General features: G+C 47.0%; 1 protein-coding gene across 1 annotated transcript; it reads left to right on the forward strand.

The window, feature by feature from the left end:
* The first annotated feature begins 1,275 nt into the window (after positions 1-1,275).
* LOC111839715 (sodium/potassium-transporting ATPase subunit alpha-3) lies at positions 1,276-17,781 on the forward strand. The gene is made up of 22 exons (XM_023803902.2): positions 1,276-1,424; positions 1,726-1,789; positions 6,589-6,705; positions 6,791-6,850; positions 7,202-7,405; positions 7,612-7,725; positions 7,865-7,999; positions 8,145-8,262; positions 8,451-8,719; positions 9,460-9,658; positions 9,884-10,128; positions 10,622-10,814; positions 11,210-11,522; positions 11,740-11,890; positions 12,953-13,121; positions 13,681-13,835; positions 13,937-14,060; positions 14,404-14,549; positions 14,638-14,768; positions 14,884-14,985; positions 15,072-15,163; positions 16,596-17,781. Exons 2-22 carry the CDS (start codon positions 1,784-1,786, stop codon positions 16,622-16,624), a joined length of 3,072 nt encoding a protein of 1,023 aa, XP_023659670.2. The 5' UTR covers positions 1,276-1,424; positions 1,726-1,783; the 3' UTR covers positions 16,625-17,781.
* Positions 17,782-18,862: the final 1,081 nt, after the last annotated feature.

Here is an 18,862-nt window from a genome sequence, read left to right on the forward strand (position 1 = left end):
ACGCAAGAAATCTAATGGCAAATCTATATTATTCCATTATAAATTTAAAATTATCTACATCAAAAGTGTTGGGATGGTTTGCAAACCCTAGAGACTATTTACAAGATAATAAAACTCTTACATACACGTAAATGCATGTGCAGACTTGTCTCAAATTGAAAATGTCGTGCCAGCCAGCTGCCCAAAGTTGGCAGCCCTGATAATGTCAAATGTTTGGACATTCATATTCTACAACACCTGCAGCTTTGGGAAGTTCTTCTCATGCATTCATGCTCGATGCTGTTGCAGTTGCAAAAATTCACATGAACACAGAGTGCATGGGAGGTGTCCTGACAGCAGCGGCCGCACATTACACCCACACACATCGCACACGCTCTTTGTATGTGATAATGTCTCACTGACTGAATTCTGCCGTCTATCAGCTTGGTTTGCTTTTGTCCAGCCGTTTTCTCTGTGCTGCATGTGGTAATTATTTAAGCTAATAACAGGAGCCGAAGATAGTGACTGAAGATGTAAAGCTTTGAATATATCAGTGAAATATATATATAAAAAAACTTTCAGAAACAAAACGAAAATGTTAAGATTTTCAGAAAATGTTAGTTTTCTGAAAACAGACACCAAAAACCAGAGAGTATGCTCTTAACCAAAAGTTATCAAAGTTAAACTTATGGCTGCAAGCCCCCATCCCCAGGAATGGTCTGTGGCTCAGCAGGCTCGACCTATGTAGTTGTGATCGGAAGGTTGCTGGTTTGAATCCTGTGCTTGATAGATTTGTTATATCACTGTTCCTCCCCCTACTAGTGCTTGGACTCCAAGCCTTGCTCTTCCCTGTATACCTGAGTAGGTGTAGTGGAAAGGAGATCAAGGTGGGATTTTTGCAAAGACGCCACTGGTACATTTCATCACAATCTGTAAAATAACAGGATACAACTGGATGTATGCGATAAGTGACACTAGCAATGGCTTTCCAGGTGACTGGGCTTTCACGAAATGCACAGACTACTGCAATCTGTACGCGAAAGTAAAGATAGGTAACCGCTGCGCGCCCATTCAAACTCCTCGGCCAAGGTCGCGCGCACGGGTTGCCTGGCAGCCCAGGAATTCTGCAGTAAAGTGGGCGTGGCGCCGGCACCATCCACCTGCCAGTCAACGGCTCTTCTCTGACATGAGTGGCCGTCTCGCCTGTCGCTCCGAAACGCTTCCGCTCCCTATTGGAGGCGGCCGTGGTCCGTTGGGCGGGTCCGTCGGCGCGCCGTTTCTGATCTCCGGGCTGTAGGGAGTGCGCGTACGCATACTCGCTGGCTCTTCTTCCTCAGGCAGAGTGGTGCGGAGGAGAAAAAGGGGGTGCAGCTGCTGATTGCAGCGCCGCGGAGGGAGACCACAATTAAAAACCAAATCAGGCGACACGGCTCCGTTTTTCAACGGTATTATTTCGACAGCCGCAGATCGACTAGTCAGACACCTGCATCTTCGCTAGCTACCCCGCCTGTCATTATACTATTAGAATAAAACACAAATATTTCTCAATTTGAATAAAACCTCCCAGAGGCGCTCAATGTCAGCCTCGTTATCTTTTCACGTATCCCCATATTAATTCTGACACTATTTTGATACAGTATATTTTATTATTATTTTTTTGTAACCGTCGTATTCTTTTTTCCTTCAAGAAAAAAAAACGAAAATTGAGCAGGGAACTGTAATTTTCTTGTTCCATCATTTTTTAAGTGTGCAGAGCAAAAACAACCGTTTCATCAGCTGAAGGAAAGCGACAGCCATCGCCAATATGGGGGTAAGACAGTCGTTTCGTCTATCTGTTTTAATATAATATAAACGCGTCTTTTGCCAAGTCTGAAATCAGATGTCTTTCTGTACAGGTGGGGTGCCTCAGTCAAAAAAAAAGAACTAACATGTACAATAAATTATGCGGTTAATGCGGATCCATTAAACGTTCAAATGCGTGACTGTGATATATGTAGTGCGCTTCATTGTTATAGCATTGGAGATCAGGTCATCACCTCCTTGTATGATATTTCAGTAAAGCACAGCTAAATGAACATTCCCTAGCTGGCGCGACTATACTGTGCAAATTGCGTCAGGTCTGTGCATGACAGCGAATCACCCACCCAGGCGTCATAATGCGGCTGCTGGCTGAAAAGATGTGCGATTTTATTTCTCTCGCTTTGTCACAGCTGTGTCACTCAGATTACTCTGCTTATTATACGTGTGCAGGTGTACTGTTAATGAGAAAGGCCATTTTAATACTGTAAGGTTTGTATTTTTATAGTTTTTTCTATCTATTACGAAGAAAATGTACAGAAAATGTCTTTGATTGTTCCCAAAACAAAATACAAATAATTCATGCATATTTAATATCATGATGTTTTGGTTCATTTATATTGGGTGAGAATACGCATCTGATAATGTGGCTTAATTAATTTTCACCCCTTAATATGATGTGATGCTTGCTATACGTTTTTCCCCTTTTTTCCTCCCCCTGGCTGTACAATGCCGGCTCCCTACATCTCGAACGTTCACGACTGCATTTACACCTATCGGCAGCCGAACATGAGGACGTTTGAACTGAATTGCTTTGAAAAGCTTAAAAATCATCCAGCACTAGTTGTACTGAAAATAGGTGTATGCCCAATTTATACCACTAGAGACACCAACAATTAGCGCTAAATCATGCGTATTCCTTTTTGGGTCTCGGCTTTAATGTAGTTGTAGTAACTGTTATGCATTTTACATAGGCGTGGCAACGTGCGAGCACAAATAATTATTTTATACTGAATTCTGCTGGTGGACTCTTTGTCTAACCTTAGCAAAACCATCCTTTCACATGCATTTTGAAGGTTGCAGTGAGCCCCATACTGTGGAGATCGCTGCTGGATTTGTATAGATTTGGTGTCATCCTGATTATTGAGAGGGAATCACCCATCGTGATTTATGCTTTAAATGTGGGCGTGGCCCGAATAGGAAATTCCCCAGTAAGAAATGTGATAGGGCAAATCTATGCCAGAGGCAGAAGGATAGACCATAGCTCTCTCCGGGGTCCTGCGTAAGAATGAACCTGCCCTCCCCGTGTGGTGGTACAGCCCACCGCATATCGCTTTGCCACAGTGGTATTTGTAGGCTGTTTTTGCTCTGTTTACTGTTAACATCGTACTTACTTTTGTCACATATATATCGAAACGTATGTTCAAAACAAAAATTTGACTGATGCATTTCAGCCAAAGGACGGATTTTTACTTACATAACTATAGCCTGTTATACTGTGTTGTATTACTGCTATAAGCGATGATTCGTATGATCTGTTTTACCTGGTCATTTGTAACTGGGTTTAAATCTTGTGAATTACCTCATTAAAGAAAGCCTTAAAGTGCATGTTTATTTATAAGCAAATAAAATGATTTGTAAATGATCTTCCTGTTAGTGTAAAACTGTTATATTGTCTGTCAAGGTGTCAGTGTAGCCATTTCAAAACCTCTCCTAAAGTCACCCCAGCATTTACGGTAACTGTCCCACACACCAATGCATTTATGACTCAACCATAAGCACATTTTGTTTGGCTAACCAATAGCTGATTTAGCTCAGTTATTTAATGAAATAATTAAATTTAACGAATACATGGAATGGCTGAGGGAGGTTGGTGTTCTTCTAGTTTAGCAGGATGAGACAGGGTCCACACCCTGATCAGGCACCGTCTATCAGAGATTATTTCCCTGCACAATTTGCTGACCTCAGCAGACGCCATTTTGAGGGGAAACGGGCATTAGATGTATGGAAGACTAAGCAGAGGAGCCACAGAGACACACAGATACGTAACTAAGAGCAGGTAGAGGGCAGTAATGTACCTTAACAGCATGAACGGTCTTTTCCTTTTCTGTTTCTAGCTGGTGAGCTGCATTAAGGCACTAATGATGTCTGCTGGGTAATGGCTGGCGTCCGTGCAGCAGGTGTGCCCATTTGCTGTAGTGCACGGGAGGCGCGGCCTGATACGGCCTGTCAGGGTTCAGCAGCCTGAGTCTGACTTCAGAGCGTCACCTTGCTGTATCGGCCTATAGCTGCCAGAAAGCCACTCACATATCTGTGTGTAGATGAAGGCCTGCCAGCATGTTTGTAGCACATATGCCTTATCTCTGGGAATGGTCCTTGGATTGTATGAGCTCTTTGCCAGTAATTGTGCGTGTGTCTCTATGTCTGTTAGAGACAGAGAGCGATTGAGAGCAAAGGAAAGAGTGTGTTGTGAGGGACTCCATGTGGCTGCAGCAGGCATGTTTAGTGTGTTAATCCCGGTGCGTGACCTTAATCCCCACAGAGCTCATTGGCTAGAGGCTACAAAGACTCACACATGTTCATTTCAATTACAGTAATAACTGTACACAGAGACCCGTCCGAGACCACCCACATAAACATCCCAGAACTCAGACAGACACATACGCTCACACCGATCTCTAAACTGCCAACTTACTTGGGCCGTATGGCGTATGTTTGCAGGTTATTTTCTGTTTTGATATCCTATGAAGAGTAGCGCCATTAGCAGTGTTTCCCCTACCGTTATATTAAGGGGGTACCCCGCCCCCCCCCAGCGGCACCTCCCGCCCCCCCCCAGCGGCACCTCCCGCCCCCCCTTGAAGGTCAAGTTAATTTTATTTTCTATATAGTGCTACATCACAACAGAAGTCATTTAAGGTTACCTTTTTGCTATAGAACAGGTCTATACATTGTCCTTTTATTAAACAAACTAAATAGCCTTATGTTATTTATCTTACTTACACAACAGCTTGTCATTTTTGTCTCTACACGGTCGCGCGTTTACAATTCTCCTCTGCTCTCTGTATCGCGCATGGCGGAGTTCCGCCCCGATGCGCACACACAGATACGTGCGTGCACAGACAAGTGAGCACACTCCCACCAGCGGACAGAGAGCGCGGGTCGGAAAATTACGTCGCGTCAACCACCTGAAAAGCAGACAAAAATATCTGCTTCCCAGGGTGGTGAAGATGGCAACACTCGCTCTCCTGCGAGTAGCAGAAATGTTCTGATGTTTAGTTCAGTTGTTATATTGACTGCTGTCATTAAAAGTAACACATGAACACCATGAATCCTGTCAGTGTCCGTCTGCCCCCCCCCCCCCAAAGCTGTAAACCTAGGGGAAACACTGATTAGTAACATTATCATTCGTAGGAATGTAATGAAAATCCAGATGTTCATGATACAGCTGCTATTCAAAGCCCCCAAAAACCCTCAGAAAGGGAACCAGTGGAAATGTGACAAAGCCATCAGATCAATACCTCAGTCGCATCACTATTAAAAACTGACAGGGTGTATGTTAATGCTGCATGTTACTGTAGCATTTTTTCATATTCAAATATTATGATTATCAGTTGTCTCTGATGGTGTTTGCAATGCAAATATATACACAGACTTGTTTTGTTGATACAATTCATATAAACTGTACCTAGTCAGAATTGCTAAATGTTTAAGCTAACTGTATATTTTTGTATTATATACCATGAATATAGACACGTATTGTAACACCCTAAACCATAAGGGGAGATATCATTGTATTAAGCTGAAGGGGTACGATACAGCATTGTATAATATACAAAAGTTTCTCAGCTCAGTGCTTTGGAAACCCAAAACAGTCCATATTTTTGCTTCCTCCCAACTCACAACATACCTGGGTTGAGAAACATTGCTTTATACCATTAAACAATAATTCAGGCACGAAATCATAACATTTTAATTCCTTTGTACATATGATCTTATCCAGTCGAGTATTTCAGGGTTATGAGAGTGAAAGGGGCCAACAGATCATAGTTTTTGAGTGAGCAAGAGGAGGCTGCTCTTTCTGATTATGTGCTATATGTGGAGAGAGAGGATCCAGTGGGCCATGGTTCTGTAACGAGCATGGAGGTCACTGTCCATGGTTATGAAATAAGAGAGGTGACTTCTCTCCATGGTTTTGGAGCGAGTGCAAAGAAAGCACTGATAGTGGTTTTGGAGTGAGTAAGAGGGGAGTAATGATGAAGGTATTGGAGTTAATGAGGAGAGATGATGGCGATGGAGTGAAAGAGGAGAGATGATGGAGATGGAGTGAAAGAGGAAAGATGGCAGAGTGAAAGAGGAAAGATGGCGGAGTGAAAGAGGAGAGATGATGGAGTGAGAGAGGAGAGATGATGGAGTGAGAGAGGAGAGATGATGGAGTGAGAGAGAAGAGATGATGGAGTGAGAGAGGAGAGATGATGGAGTGAAAGAGGAGAGATGATGGAGTGAGAGAGGAGAGATGATGGAGTGAGAGAGGAGAGATGATGGAGTGAAAGAGGAGAGATGATGGAGTAAGAGAGAAGAAATGGTGGAGGTATTGGTGTTAGCGTGTGAGCCAGGAACGGCTTGTGTTCCAGAGTGCAAGGGAGGAGGCAGCCAATGACGGATCAGCGGACGGCTAGATGCAGTCTATGAAATCCATCCTTGCATTCTGAATGCGTCCGTTTGTATGTTTAATGAGGCTGACAGAGTGCAGTGATACCGACATGGGTGATGGTACTGTTCCTGCTGCTCGATGCTGTCTTCTCTGCTCCACAGTTCGGTCGCTCAGACAATTACCATGAGGACACCACACAGGATGGTGATGACAAGGACTCTCCCAAGAAGAAGCCCAAGACCAAGGACCTGGATGACCTGAAGAAGGAGGTCCCTCTGGTGAGTTCCTAACACAGTTTCCTTTATGCTCTGGCTCCCCCCAGGGCACGGTACCTTAACTTAAGGTCTCTCTGCTTACCCCCAGACCGAGCACAAGATGTCTGTGGAGGAGGTGTGTCGGAAATACAACACGGACATTGTGCAGGTGAGCATCATGCTGGTGAGCTGGGTGACCATTCACATCGGCGATGGAAAGTAATATACTCGTCACTTGGAGATTTAATATTGTCACAAGATCATGGATGGATTAGACATACGTGCAGTGCAGTGCAGTGCAGTGCCTGGGGCTTTTGGGTGGCTGTTGGCAGCATTGTGGTCCCCCACCTGCAGGGCTGAGCTTTAACTCCACCCTGATTCTCCCTTTGTTTCCTCCTACAGTCCAAAGACTCGTAGTTTAGCTGAATTGGTTTTTCCTGATTTCTGCACAGTAAATACACAGCTGTAGTCAAATTACTGGTTATAGTAAACCCACAAATCCTCTCTGCCCTCCCCAAAGGGCCTGACCAATGCCCGAGCAGCGGAGTACCTGGCCCGGGACGGGCCCAATGCCCTCACCCCACCCCCCACCACCCCGGAGTGGGTCAAGTTCTGCCGGCAGCTGTTTGGCGGCTTCTCCATCCTGCTGTGGACCGGAGCCATCCTCTGCTTCTTGGCCTATGCCATCCAGGCAGCCACGGAGGACGAGCCAGCTGGGGACAATGTAAGTGAGACGGACAGGACCGATTTGAGTAGGCGTGGCCAATATTGGGGGGGGCAGGAAAATGTGTGGCTGTGTTTCCATGGGATGGGATCAGTAAGGGTCAGTGTGACGAAGGGTGAGATCGTTGTGGGGATTTGGAATGTGGAAACTGCAAGCTGATTGATCGTTCCCCCATTTCTTACTTTCTGTCCTCTTCTGTCCTGCAGCTGTACCTGGGGATCGTGCTGTCGGCTGTGGTCATCATCACCGGCTGCTTCTCCTACTTTCAGGAGGCAAAGAGCTCCAAAATCATGGAATCTTTTAAGAACATGGTGCCGCAGGTATGGAAAGGAGACTTTTCTGTAATCGTGTTTGTTGCAGCTGTTCATCTAGATGCTTAAGTCGCTGCTGAATGTGCTGCTGCAATAGTGTGACGACGGCTGTGCGTGACCGCTAACCACTGTGGGTCACATGATTCAGCAAGCCCTGGTGATCCGTGAAGGAGAGAAGATGCAGATCAATGCTGAGGAGGTGGTGGCAGGAGACCTGGTGGAGGTGAAGGGGGGGGATCGGATCCCTGCTGACCTCCGAATTGTCTCCTCTCACGGTTGTAAGGTAAGTACACTGACTCTACACTCACATTGTGCACTTCTGATGTGCACACTACAGTACTGCTCAGTAAATGTGTGATGTTAATGTATGTTTAGAAGGTATCTTTATAATGTACATAAAATTTAATCAATCACTTTGTTTCATTCAGGTGGACAACTCTTCCCTTACTGGAGAATCAGAGCCCCAGACCCGATCACCTGACTGTACCCATGACAACCCCCTGGAGACACGGAACATCGCCTTCTTCTCCACCAACTGTGTCGAAGGTATCGTGCCTCGCTGTCTCGAAGGCACTGTGGGGACATGGCCTAATCTGTGCACCTTTACTTCCCGTTCAGCCGTAACAGAATGCTCAGTATGGACCGTGCTCCTGTCCTGCACAACTCACTGTGCCTATGATGTTGACACTGGCCTCCAGGATGAGTTTGAGCCTGGAGTCTTGCTCTCCCCCCAGGCACGGCACGTGGCATTGTGGTCTGCACGGGTGACCGCACCGTCATGGGCCGGATTGCCACCCTGACCTCCGGCCTTGAAACTGGAAAGACCCCTATTGCCAAGGAGATCGAGCACTTCATCCACCTGATCACGGGCGTGGCCGTCTTCTTGGGCGTCACCTTCTTCGTCCTCTCCCTCGTTCTCGGCTACTCTTGGCTGGAGGCCGTCATCTTCCTCATCGGAATCATTGTTGCTAACGTCCCTGAAGGCTTGCTGGCTACAGTCACGGTGAGTGCGTATAATGGAATTGTCATTTGTGTATTTCTTTCAGACTCTACGATGAATATGTACAACACATTAAGTACAACATCCAATATTTATTTGCGATGCTCAACAACAGCAATATTCAACATGGTTCCTACATCCATCTTCCTAACACTTATACAGTACAGGGTTGTGGATGGAACAACAGGCAATAAATAAGACTTAATGCACGACAGGCCATGATTTGCATTTTTGTAAAGACAAAGAAATAAAAATAACATGAGGCTGACTTTGTGTGTATTTTCAGTAACCACAGGTCCTGCCCCTCAGTCTGCAGCACTGTTGATGTGTAGCAGCACCTCTGCTTTTATAGTGTCTGTAGTCAGAATGAAAGGCTCTAATAGCGCATCGATACCCTGCTGTGATTCGCCTGGCTAGCACTACATGTCCAGTAATAGAACATTAATCTCTCACCCTCCAGCTTGAGGAATTTCACAGTGCAGTGTATAGATAACAATACACACCAAACACTCCACTGTGCAGATACGAGAAGAATCATAGAGCAGCGGGGTGAAACTCACTTCGGTTACTGGGCCATAATGGATCCAGTCCAATGTCTCATGTACCAAGCTGTGTGTGGAAGGCTAATATATTAACCGCAGCTTTAACAGCTGGCCGGGAACATGATTCAGCTTGAGGAAATACATCCCTATTAAATAGGGAGAGTTTCTCGTGCGTGACACACCGGTTCCCTGTCTCCCCAGGTGTGCCTGACTCTCACTGCCAAACGCATGGCCCGCAAGAACTGCCTGGTGAAGAACCTGGAGGCCGTGGAGACCCTGGGCTCCACCTCCACCATCTGCTCCGACAAGACGGGCACCCTGACCCAGAACCGTATGACCGTGGCCCACATGTGGTTCGATAACCAGATCCATGAGGCAGACACCACGGAGGACCAGTCTGGTGAGGCCTGGAATGGCAGCCATTTTGTGTAGCACCCCATTTACGGTAGATCATTGTTTCCAGTCCGGTCCTTGGGGGCCCACAGACAGTGCGTGTTTTTGCTCCCTAGACCTGGGTGTGGGTCCCTGAGGACGAGGTTGGGAAACACTGCTGTAGAGTATGAATGTCACAGTGCTGTCACAGGCAGGATCATGTCATGGATTCTCGCACCTCCCAAATCTTCAGGAACCTCTTTTGACAAGAGCTCAGTGACGTGGGCATCCCTGGCACGAATCGCTGCGCTCTGCAATCGTGCCGTGTTCAAGGCCGGCCAGGAGAGCATGCCAATCCTCAAGAGGGAGGTGGCAGGGGATGCCTCCGAGTCGGCCCTGCTCAAGTGCATCGAGCTGTCCTGCGGCGCCGTGAAATCCATGAGGGACAACAACAAGAAGGTGGCTGAGATCCCGTTCAACTCCACCAACAAGTACCAGGTGAGGGTGGGGCCCCGGCCACTGTGATGCAGCTGTGCCCATGTACACTTGCGAGAGGGACTGAGGTCAGCAGTCCCTACGTTTCAGCGCAAGGCTGCACGTTTCAGTTACACCTGCAGGGAATGTCCTTTGCAGGGTATATTGGAGCATCCGCATCAAGGTTGTTTGTTTCCAGTTAGAAGATCACAATTTCCGGAGATTCCTCCTGGATTTAATTAAGTTCATCCTATCTTTCCTAAAGACCTGGGGCTGGGATGCTCTTTGCTAAGCGACACCATAGAGGGAGCGTTTGCTAAATGGTTTTAGCCAGCGAGTATACTTAGGGATCATTGTCGAAATTTTCTTATTAAACTCTAAGGATATTATTTGCTGGTTTAGGAGATGCTGTCACGTGGCATTTATACAGACTGCAGTTTGAGCCATTAATTCATCAGAATATTTAACAGCGTAACAGCTCATCACGTGTGTGCTGTGATCCCATGTGTGTCTGCAGCTGTCTGTGCATGAGACGGAGGATCCCAGTGACAACCGCTACCTGCTGGTGATGAAGGGCGCACCGGAGCGCATCCTGGACCGCTGCTCCACCATCATCCTGCAGGGCAAGGAGCAGCCCATGGATGAGGAGATGAAGGAGGCCTTTCAGAATGCCTATCTGGAGCTGGGTGGCCTGGGGGAGAGGGTGTTAGGTGAGCTGGGGGGCTGTAGGCCAAGCTGAAAGCTGACAAGAAAATGAGACTGCTTTTCTTTTTCATTCCGCCATGTTGTACAGCACACTGGCCTTCACTAATTATCATACCACAATGCTTCATCAGACTGACTGTCATTAGTAACCATAGTAACCATAATTGTTTCACCACACTTACCTTCTTTGGTAACCATAGTAGCCTTCACTGCTTCATCACACTGACCTTCTTTGGTTACCATTATAACCTTCACTGCTTCATCACACTGACTTTCATCAGTAACCATAGTAACCTTCACTGCTTCACCACACTGACCTTCATTGGTAACCATAGTAACCTTCACTGCATCACCACATATTACAGTATGGCACATTAACACTTGTCTCTCCATGCGTTAGGTTTTTGCCACCTTCTACTGCCCGAGGACAAGTACCCCAAGGGTTTTGCCTTCGACTGTGATGATGTAAACTTCCAAACAGACAACTTGTGCTTTGTGGGCCTGATGTCCATGATCGACCCGCCCCGGGCTGCGGTGCCTGACGCTGTTGGCAAGTGCCGATCTGCCGGCATAAAGGTCATCATGGTGACCGGGGACCACCCTATCACTGCCAAGGCCATCGCTAAAGGTGTGGGCATCATCTCTGAGGGCAATGAGACTGTGGAGGACATAGCAGCCCGGCTCAACATTCCAGTCAGCCAGGTCAATCCCAGGTAACATACTCGCTCACACACACACACACACACACAGGAAGGGCTATACTCTAGCTGCATGTCTGCAATGAATAGTTACATGCTACTGCAGGTAATGTTCGAGCAGATACACAGTGATTCTCGTTTATGTACTGTGCTGTCGCTGACATGAGGCTGACTTTTGTGTGTGTGTGTGTGTGTGTGTGTGTGTGTGTGTGTGTGCATATGCGCACATCAGGGATGCTAAGGCCTGCGTGATCCACGGGACAGACCTGAAAGACCTCACTCAGGAACAGATGGACGAGGTGCTGAGGAACCATACTGAGATTGTTTTTGCCAGGACGTCCCCTCAGCAGAAGCTCATCATCGTGGAAGGCTGCCAGAGACAGGTGCCCCCCCCCCCCATACGATGAGTCAGCATAGCGCCCCCATGTCTGTCTACTTTTGTGGAAGTTGAAACAATCAAACTCAACGATTTGACAGGAGAAGAGAAACCGGAGAATAGCCTCTGCCCATGCATGATTCATACACTTCCTCTTATAGTATATTTGATTATCTTTCGTCAGTCAAGAAATGAGATTTCATTGGTTAGTCCGCCAGCGAACTGACACCCCTGTCCGGTTTACGCATTGCGATTGGTTCCCCACCCTTTCGGTGTCAGCTATGTGTCCTCCCAGCGCCAAAGCACCTGTCCTTGATTAGTTTTCATGCAGTTTTTTGTAGCGGGATTTGCTGTTTTCTGTTAATCAGCTAGTTCCCCTTCGGTTGGCGCCAACACCAGTCCATTCGTCTAAACCATTCTGTCTACGACCTTGAGAGACTGGAGAGTTACCTTATGGCTTCTGGCTGTGCCTAGGGAGGCTATTATCGTTATCGCCACTCGCTCTGTCTGCCCCAGCTACTCTGTGTCATGACAAACATGCTTCCCTGCTCTCACTAAGACTATATTCTCCAGCACAAATCGAAAAAATGTCAAAGTAAATGCAACTGAACTGAAACTTATATTGCACCATTTAACTACGAAAATCTGATCATTTCAAACTTCCACACATTCTTGCACCGTTTATGTCCAAACATGAATAGACTATGATCAACGTAACACCAGAGAGTTGCTATAACACAGTCACATGTAGCAGTCACATGGAAACATTTAGTATTTAGTTTTTTATGTATAATATAAAATATACACTTTGCAAATATTTAACAAATCATTCTGAAATTTTATACACAGTATCATGCATCTTGTATACATACACTAACATTATATTATCCAATTGTTATGTCTGATCCATATATTAATGCTTTTCCATAACATGCTGTCTATCGTCTGTTTTATATCCAATGAATCTTTCTGTCTTTGGCGTAAAAAGCCTTTCACGGCCATTGTGTGTCACGTTCTGTAGACAGACTTGAGGCAGTGGTAACCCCCATCCACATCGTGTCCTTGGCAGGGAGCCATTGTGGCTGTGACTGGCGATGGAGTGAACGACTCACCAGCGCTGAAGAAGGCCGACATTGGTGTCGCCATGGGAATTTCCGGCTCCGACGTGTCCAAGCAGGCTGCTGACATGATTCTGCTCGATGACAACTTCGCCTCTATCGTCACGGGTGTGGAAGAGGGTAAGCGAGAGAATCTGGGAGTGAGACAGAGCACAGAGTGAGACAGATCACAGAGCTGCGGTGATGAGCAATGCAGAGAATGAGACAGCAGAGAGTGAGACAGATGCTGTGGTGAGCAACGGAGAGAGTCATACAGAGTGAGATGTAGCTGCTGTGGTGAGCAATGCAGAGAGTGAGACAGCACAGAGTGATACAGGACACAGAGTGAGACAGCACAGTGTGATACAGAGCACAGATTGAGAAAGAACTGCAGTGGTGATCGACGCAGAGAGCGAGACAGCACAGAGTGATAGAGAACACAGAGTGAGACAGCGCAGGCTGATAGAGAATACAGAGCTGCAGTGGTGATCGACGCAGAGAGTGAGAAAAAGCACCGAGGGATACAGAACACAGAGTGAGACAGCGCAGGCTGACAGAGAACACAGAGCTGCTGTGGTGAGCAACGCAAAGAGTGAGACAGAACACAGAGTGAGACAGCACAGGGTGATACAGAGTGAGACAGAACTAGACACAGGGCTGCCCCGGTGAAGACCAACACGCCTCCATGTCATCCTGGCAGGTCGCCTGATCTTCGACAACCTGAAAAAGTCTATCGCTTACACTCTGACTAGCAACATTCCCGAGATCACCCCCTTCCTCTTCTTCATCATGGTGAACATCCCCCTGCCACTGGGCACCATCACCATCCTCTGCATTGACCTGGGCACTGACATGGTGAGAGTGAAGCTGCACTCCTTTGTACTTCATATGCTGTCAGCAGAATAGGGTCTTCCTGTACTTTTTGCCGCTTGGACGTTGGCCTGTGTGCTCCGCAGGTACCGGCCATCTCCTTGGCCTATGAGGCCGCTGAGAGTGACATCATGAAGAGGCAGCCCAGGAACCCGCGAGTGGACAAGCTGGTCAATGAGAGGCTCATCAGCATCGCCTACGGACAGATCGGTCTGTGCCCTGCATGGCCCATCTTCCAGTCCGCACTGCCCTCTAGTGGGAAAGCATTTGCATTTAACTACAGAGATTAATAAACTCCAAATTTTTATGTATACCAGAGCATGATGGGAAATGTATGCATTTCCCTGGGGGAAGGCGCTGTGTTTAATGCAGTGTCATTTAAACCAGTATGAGCCTTTAGATTAACCTGTCAGCATCCTTTAGAATTTCAGCATTCGGCTGAATTACAGGCAGTGTGTCATGGGCAGATGGTGCGCAGTTTGTGGTGCTTTGTGCTCCTACCTGTGACCCCCATCTCCTGATCTCTTACTCACTTCCATGCCACCCTTTGTAGGCATGATCCAGGCCCTGGGCGGCTTTTTCAGCTACTTCGTCATTCTGGCAGAAAACGGCTTCCTGCCCTCGCTGCTGGTCGGCATCCGTCTCAGATGGGATGATCGTTCCGTTAACGACCTGGAGGACAGCTACGGCCAGCAGTGGGTAAGTCAGGTGTCCTGTTGGCCTCGCCCCCCCCCCCCCCACCTGAGCATGATCCCGGGCCTCACTAAGCACCCCCCTTACCCCCCAGACCTACGAGCAGAGGAAGATTGTGGAGTTCACCTGCCACACGGCCTTCTTCGTCAGCATTGTGGTGGTGCAGTGGGCTGACGTTATCATCTGCAAAACGCGCAGAAACTCAGTCTTCCAGCAGGGCATGAAGTAAGTCCCCTGAGCGGCCTGCCTTCAGCGGCCTGCCCTGAGCGGCCTGTCCGTACGACCATGGGCTGCGATCAGGCCCTTCGTGTTTCTGAGCTTTCTGCTGTGTTTCTCTCAGAAATAAGATCCTGATCTTCGGGCTGTTTGAGGAGACCGCTCTGGCCGCCTTCCTGTCCTACTGCCCAGGCATGGATGTGGCGCTCAGGATGTACCCCCTGAAGTGAGTATGAGTACCCCCCCGAATGCCCGGAGCTTGCTGCTGCGTCTCTCTGCAGGAGGCTCACTCCGCTTCTCCTTCCTCTCCAGGCCCCTCTGGTGGTTCTGCGCTTTCCCCTACAGTTTCCTCATCTTTGTTTACGACGAAATCCGAAAGCTCCTCCTGCGCAGACACCCTGGAGGTATGGAGGCATCCTCATTCACACTGTGTCACAAACACGTCCTCAGATGCATCAGCAATAACACTCGGTTTGCTTTCTTTTTTATTTTTGGTCAAAGCCCATTGTCAGTAATACACAAAATAACAGAACCCTCCTCACAGTATATTATCAAGAACCTAAATGAGGAACCTTATGTGAAAGCTGTGGTGTAAGTCCCGGATTTTGTGTAGTGGGATATTGGGCCTTCTTCTTCAAGAAGAAGAGCTGCCATCTCTTTGAGGGATGAAGGAGGTGGGATTCTGATTAGCGTGCTGCAGGACTTCCCGTAAGGTTTCAGTCATGTTTAGATCCGGCGACAGAGGAGGAATTTAACATGACCTCGGCACAGCAGGACTCAAAACATCCCAAGCCAATCATCATACTACACTTTGAAAACTACAAGCAAAAACGTTCCCTGCCTGCGAGACACACAACCTTGAGACTTATGATCTTAATGAGGTCTCAGGCTACACTGGTGTAAGAGTCCTGATGTGTATGAAGTCACCCTTAATAGCCGTTTGTATTGGGGCAATGACATCTTACCCCTGTAAATGGCCTCATATTACACTGGCTAGTAAACGGTCCTACTTTCTGCCGGCTCCCTCTGCGCCGCCTACTCTGTGTCACGGCTGTTAAACGACCACGCGGAGCCAGTGATTCCCACGAGATTTCTGATTTCTGATTCTGATATGGCCACTTGTCAGCTGATGGGTGGCCAGGTTATTATCATTAACAGGAACTAAGACGAAAACTAAGAATGAAAAATCACTCTTATTAAATAAAAAAGATAATTTGCACAAAAATCAAAGGTAAACCAAAACTGTAGTTTCCACTACGTCATAAAGAAAAATAAATTCTAGAAATCTTTTCATATCATCATTGCATGAATCATGATCTTTTGAAAATGGATCACTTCTCTGCTGCCACATGATGCACACCAAGACCACGATGCTGTCCAATCTCAGGGCTGCAGACTAACCTTCCGAGTGGATTGGCTTTCAGCCGAATAAGACACACTTTTCAGTTGTGCTTATAATTGTGATTTAGTTCATTCAAAGCCAAAGTCCTTGTTTCCTTACCTCCCCCCCCCCCCATACAAGAGATGCAATAGAAACACTTTCAATTGTTACAGAACAGGCATATCAGCACAATAGCATCAATCAATACGGATACGCTACAGATTTCAGGATGACTGAGCGGACCTCCTAACTATTTCTCTCTCTCACTTTCTCTCTCACTCTCTCTCACGCTCTCTCACTCTCTCTTGCTTTCTCCCCCACTCTCTCGCTTTCTCCCCACTCTCTCTCACTCTCCCTCGCTTTCTCTCTCACTATCGCTCACTCTCTCTCCCTTTCTCTCTCACTTTCTCTTGCACTCTCTCTCTCTCTCTCTCTTTCTGTGTCTCTCTCTACAGGATGGGTGGAAAAGGAAACATACTATTAAATGGTGACCTGTGTATTTAGTCATCCTGCTCTACCCCCCCCCCCCCTCCCAAGCCCAATACCATGACAACGCCACCCGTGGTGTGCGACGTGGAGAGGACTGACCTGAGAAAGGAGAGAATGTGTCCCTGTTAGCTGGCTTGTCTCTATACTACACCTTCAGTGAACTCCTGCCAGTACAGTGCAATGTTTACATCCTGTTATGGTACTGTTTCTCTGTGCTGTTCCATTGCTGTGCACCTAAATACCGCTCTATTTACTCTACTCTATGTACAAACGGCAGCTGCATAGTGGTCCTGTAGATTGGCGGGGTCATCATGTCTTGTAAAAGCCTCAGTTTTGTGAATATGATACTCCTTCACTGCCTCCCCTTCCTCCCCTCTTTCTTCTCCTTTTCCTCCCTCCCTCTCTGTCCCTCTTTCTTACCCCCCCTGGGTTGTGCGGACCCTTCTTGCTGAACATTCCCATTGGAGTCACTGCCACTCTGAGTCTCCCTGGACCTGCCAAGTCCCTCTAGGGGACAGAGCATTCCGTAGCCCTGTCATTCGGCCCCTTTTGTAACCTTTTTGGTTGTAGTGGTGTTTTTTAGAGGTCGAATGATTTTTAAGGTGTATTTTTAAGTGTCTGTTGTTTCTGACTGAGTGGCTGGGAGCATCTTCTCTCTTTGCTCCTGAGAAAGCACATTGCTCCTCTTTCATGCTCGCTCACTCTGTGGGTGTCCATCATGTGTCTGTCTGTGTGCACTGTGGGAAATATTGTTCTTGGTCACTTCCTCACTGATTAAGAGAAACCATTCTGTGTTCTAGGAAAAAATATTTTTAATTCAAGAAATAAAAAGGGAAATTTAAATATGTTACAAAGAAACAAGAAGTTAAAATCTCTTTTTCTGTAGGTATCGAACTATGTCATTTTTTATTTAATTTGTGAAGTTTTGAAAGTGCCATTGTGAAAATAGCCGGTTGCTGTACATTAGAGAATAAGAGTGTCTGTAGGGGTCTGAAAGTGAAAATCATCCTGAAGCCACACAACCTCTGGGACCCTTACAGGCTGGCTGAGCCTCACCCCGCTGCAGGGGTGCCGAGGGGAACACTGTGGAGGTCACGTTAAACACAGCAAGGGCAATCAACACTAATAAAACATCTGGAACATTTAATACAACCCGCTGCTGTTGCTGTGTGTGTATCTGTGCATTTATGCTCACTGCTAATGATACATTCTCACTGCCAACTACACAAACTCAATGTAATAAGATCACAGTGTTTGAGGGAAGTTACATCCATCTGCTGGCATAAGCAGAAAGAGCAAAGCCCAAATTCCATGCAGGTAGCCGCAGCTCATGCCTTTAGGATGTTCAAACACATTTAGGCGACTTTGTGACAAGCAAAGAAAGCAGCCCGGGATTCATTCAATACCATCACTCTGCTTTTTCAAGCCACCCTCCACTCTGTATTTCCAGATGTTCACGTTTTAAGTACATATCATGAATTTAAAAGACCAATGTATTATGTCTGAATGTATCATGCAACTTCTCATGAGTTAATAAATTAAAGCTCATCATAGTTTCCTTGTCTAAATATAGCACGCAAGGGTCTAATGCATATTTAACTATACACACCGTAAAGACATTTTTGTATGTCTTAATATTTTGCAAATGAATCCTTCCGTCCATCTTTTGACGGCTTCTGTAGGTCAGGGTGGCCACATGCTGCCTCAGCCAGACCAGACCTCCAAGGTCGCATATTCTGCTCCTTCTGGGGTATCTCCTCTTGGTCTAAAAGAGCAGTGGTTCTATGTGTTGCTCCTTCTGGATCTCCGAACTCAGCCTGACACAGGGTGAGGCCAGAAACCCAAAAGGCCATAAATTCCCATTTCTAGCTGCAGGATCAGCTTTCTGTCAATAATACCAAGTCAGTTTGGAAAAGCCTAAAAGGTAGACTGTCCCCCACCCCAGCCTGAGCCTGATCTGCGCCTGCTTCCGCAGTGTCTCACCCCCCGCCACTCACTATTCATGAGAGCGATGTGGAAACTGTCTTCAGAAAAACCTCTGTCTGCTGAAGCTGAACATTCATTTTCCCTGTTCCTCAATTGCCTGGATCAGGAGCTTCAGGATTCAGTTTTGCTCCTACAGTTGAGCACCCCCTGCTGGTTCAGACTGTGGCATCACACCTCTGGGTTTGATTCCGGTTCTTCCCTCTATGCTCGCAGAGACTTACATCCATCCAAAGTACAACATCCATCA

The sequence above is a fragment of the Paramormyrops kingsleyae genome, chromosome 23, assembly GCF_048594095.1.
Source record: "Paramormyrops kingsleyae isolate MSU_618 chromosome 23, PKINGS_0.4, whole genome shotgun sequence".
Taxonomy (NCBI): Eukaryota; Metazoa; Chordata; class Actinopteri; order Osteoglossiformes; family Mormyridae; genus Paramormyrops; species Paramormyrops kingsleyae.

Excerpts from the sequence above, each read along its gene's own strand:
- LOC111839715 (XM_023803902.2), top strand. Across the intron at positions 8,263-8,450 it reads CTCCACCAACTGTGTCGAAG|GCACGGCACGTGGCATTGTG; the intron begins GTATCGTGCCTC and ends CTCTCCCCCCAG. Across the intron at positions 10,129-10,621 it reads ACTCCACCAACAAGTACCAG|CTGTCTGTGCATGAGACGGA; the intron begins GTGAGGGTGGGG and ends GTGTGTCTGCAG.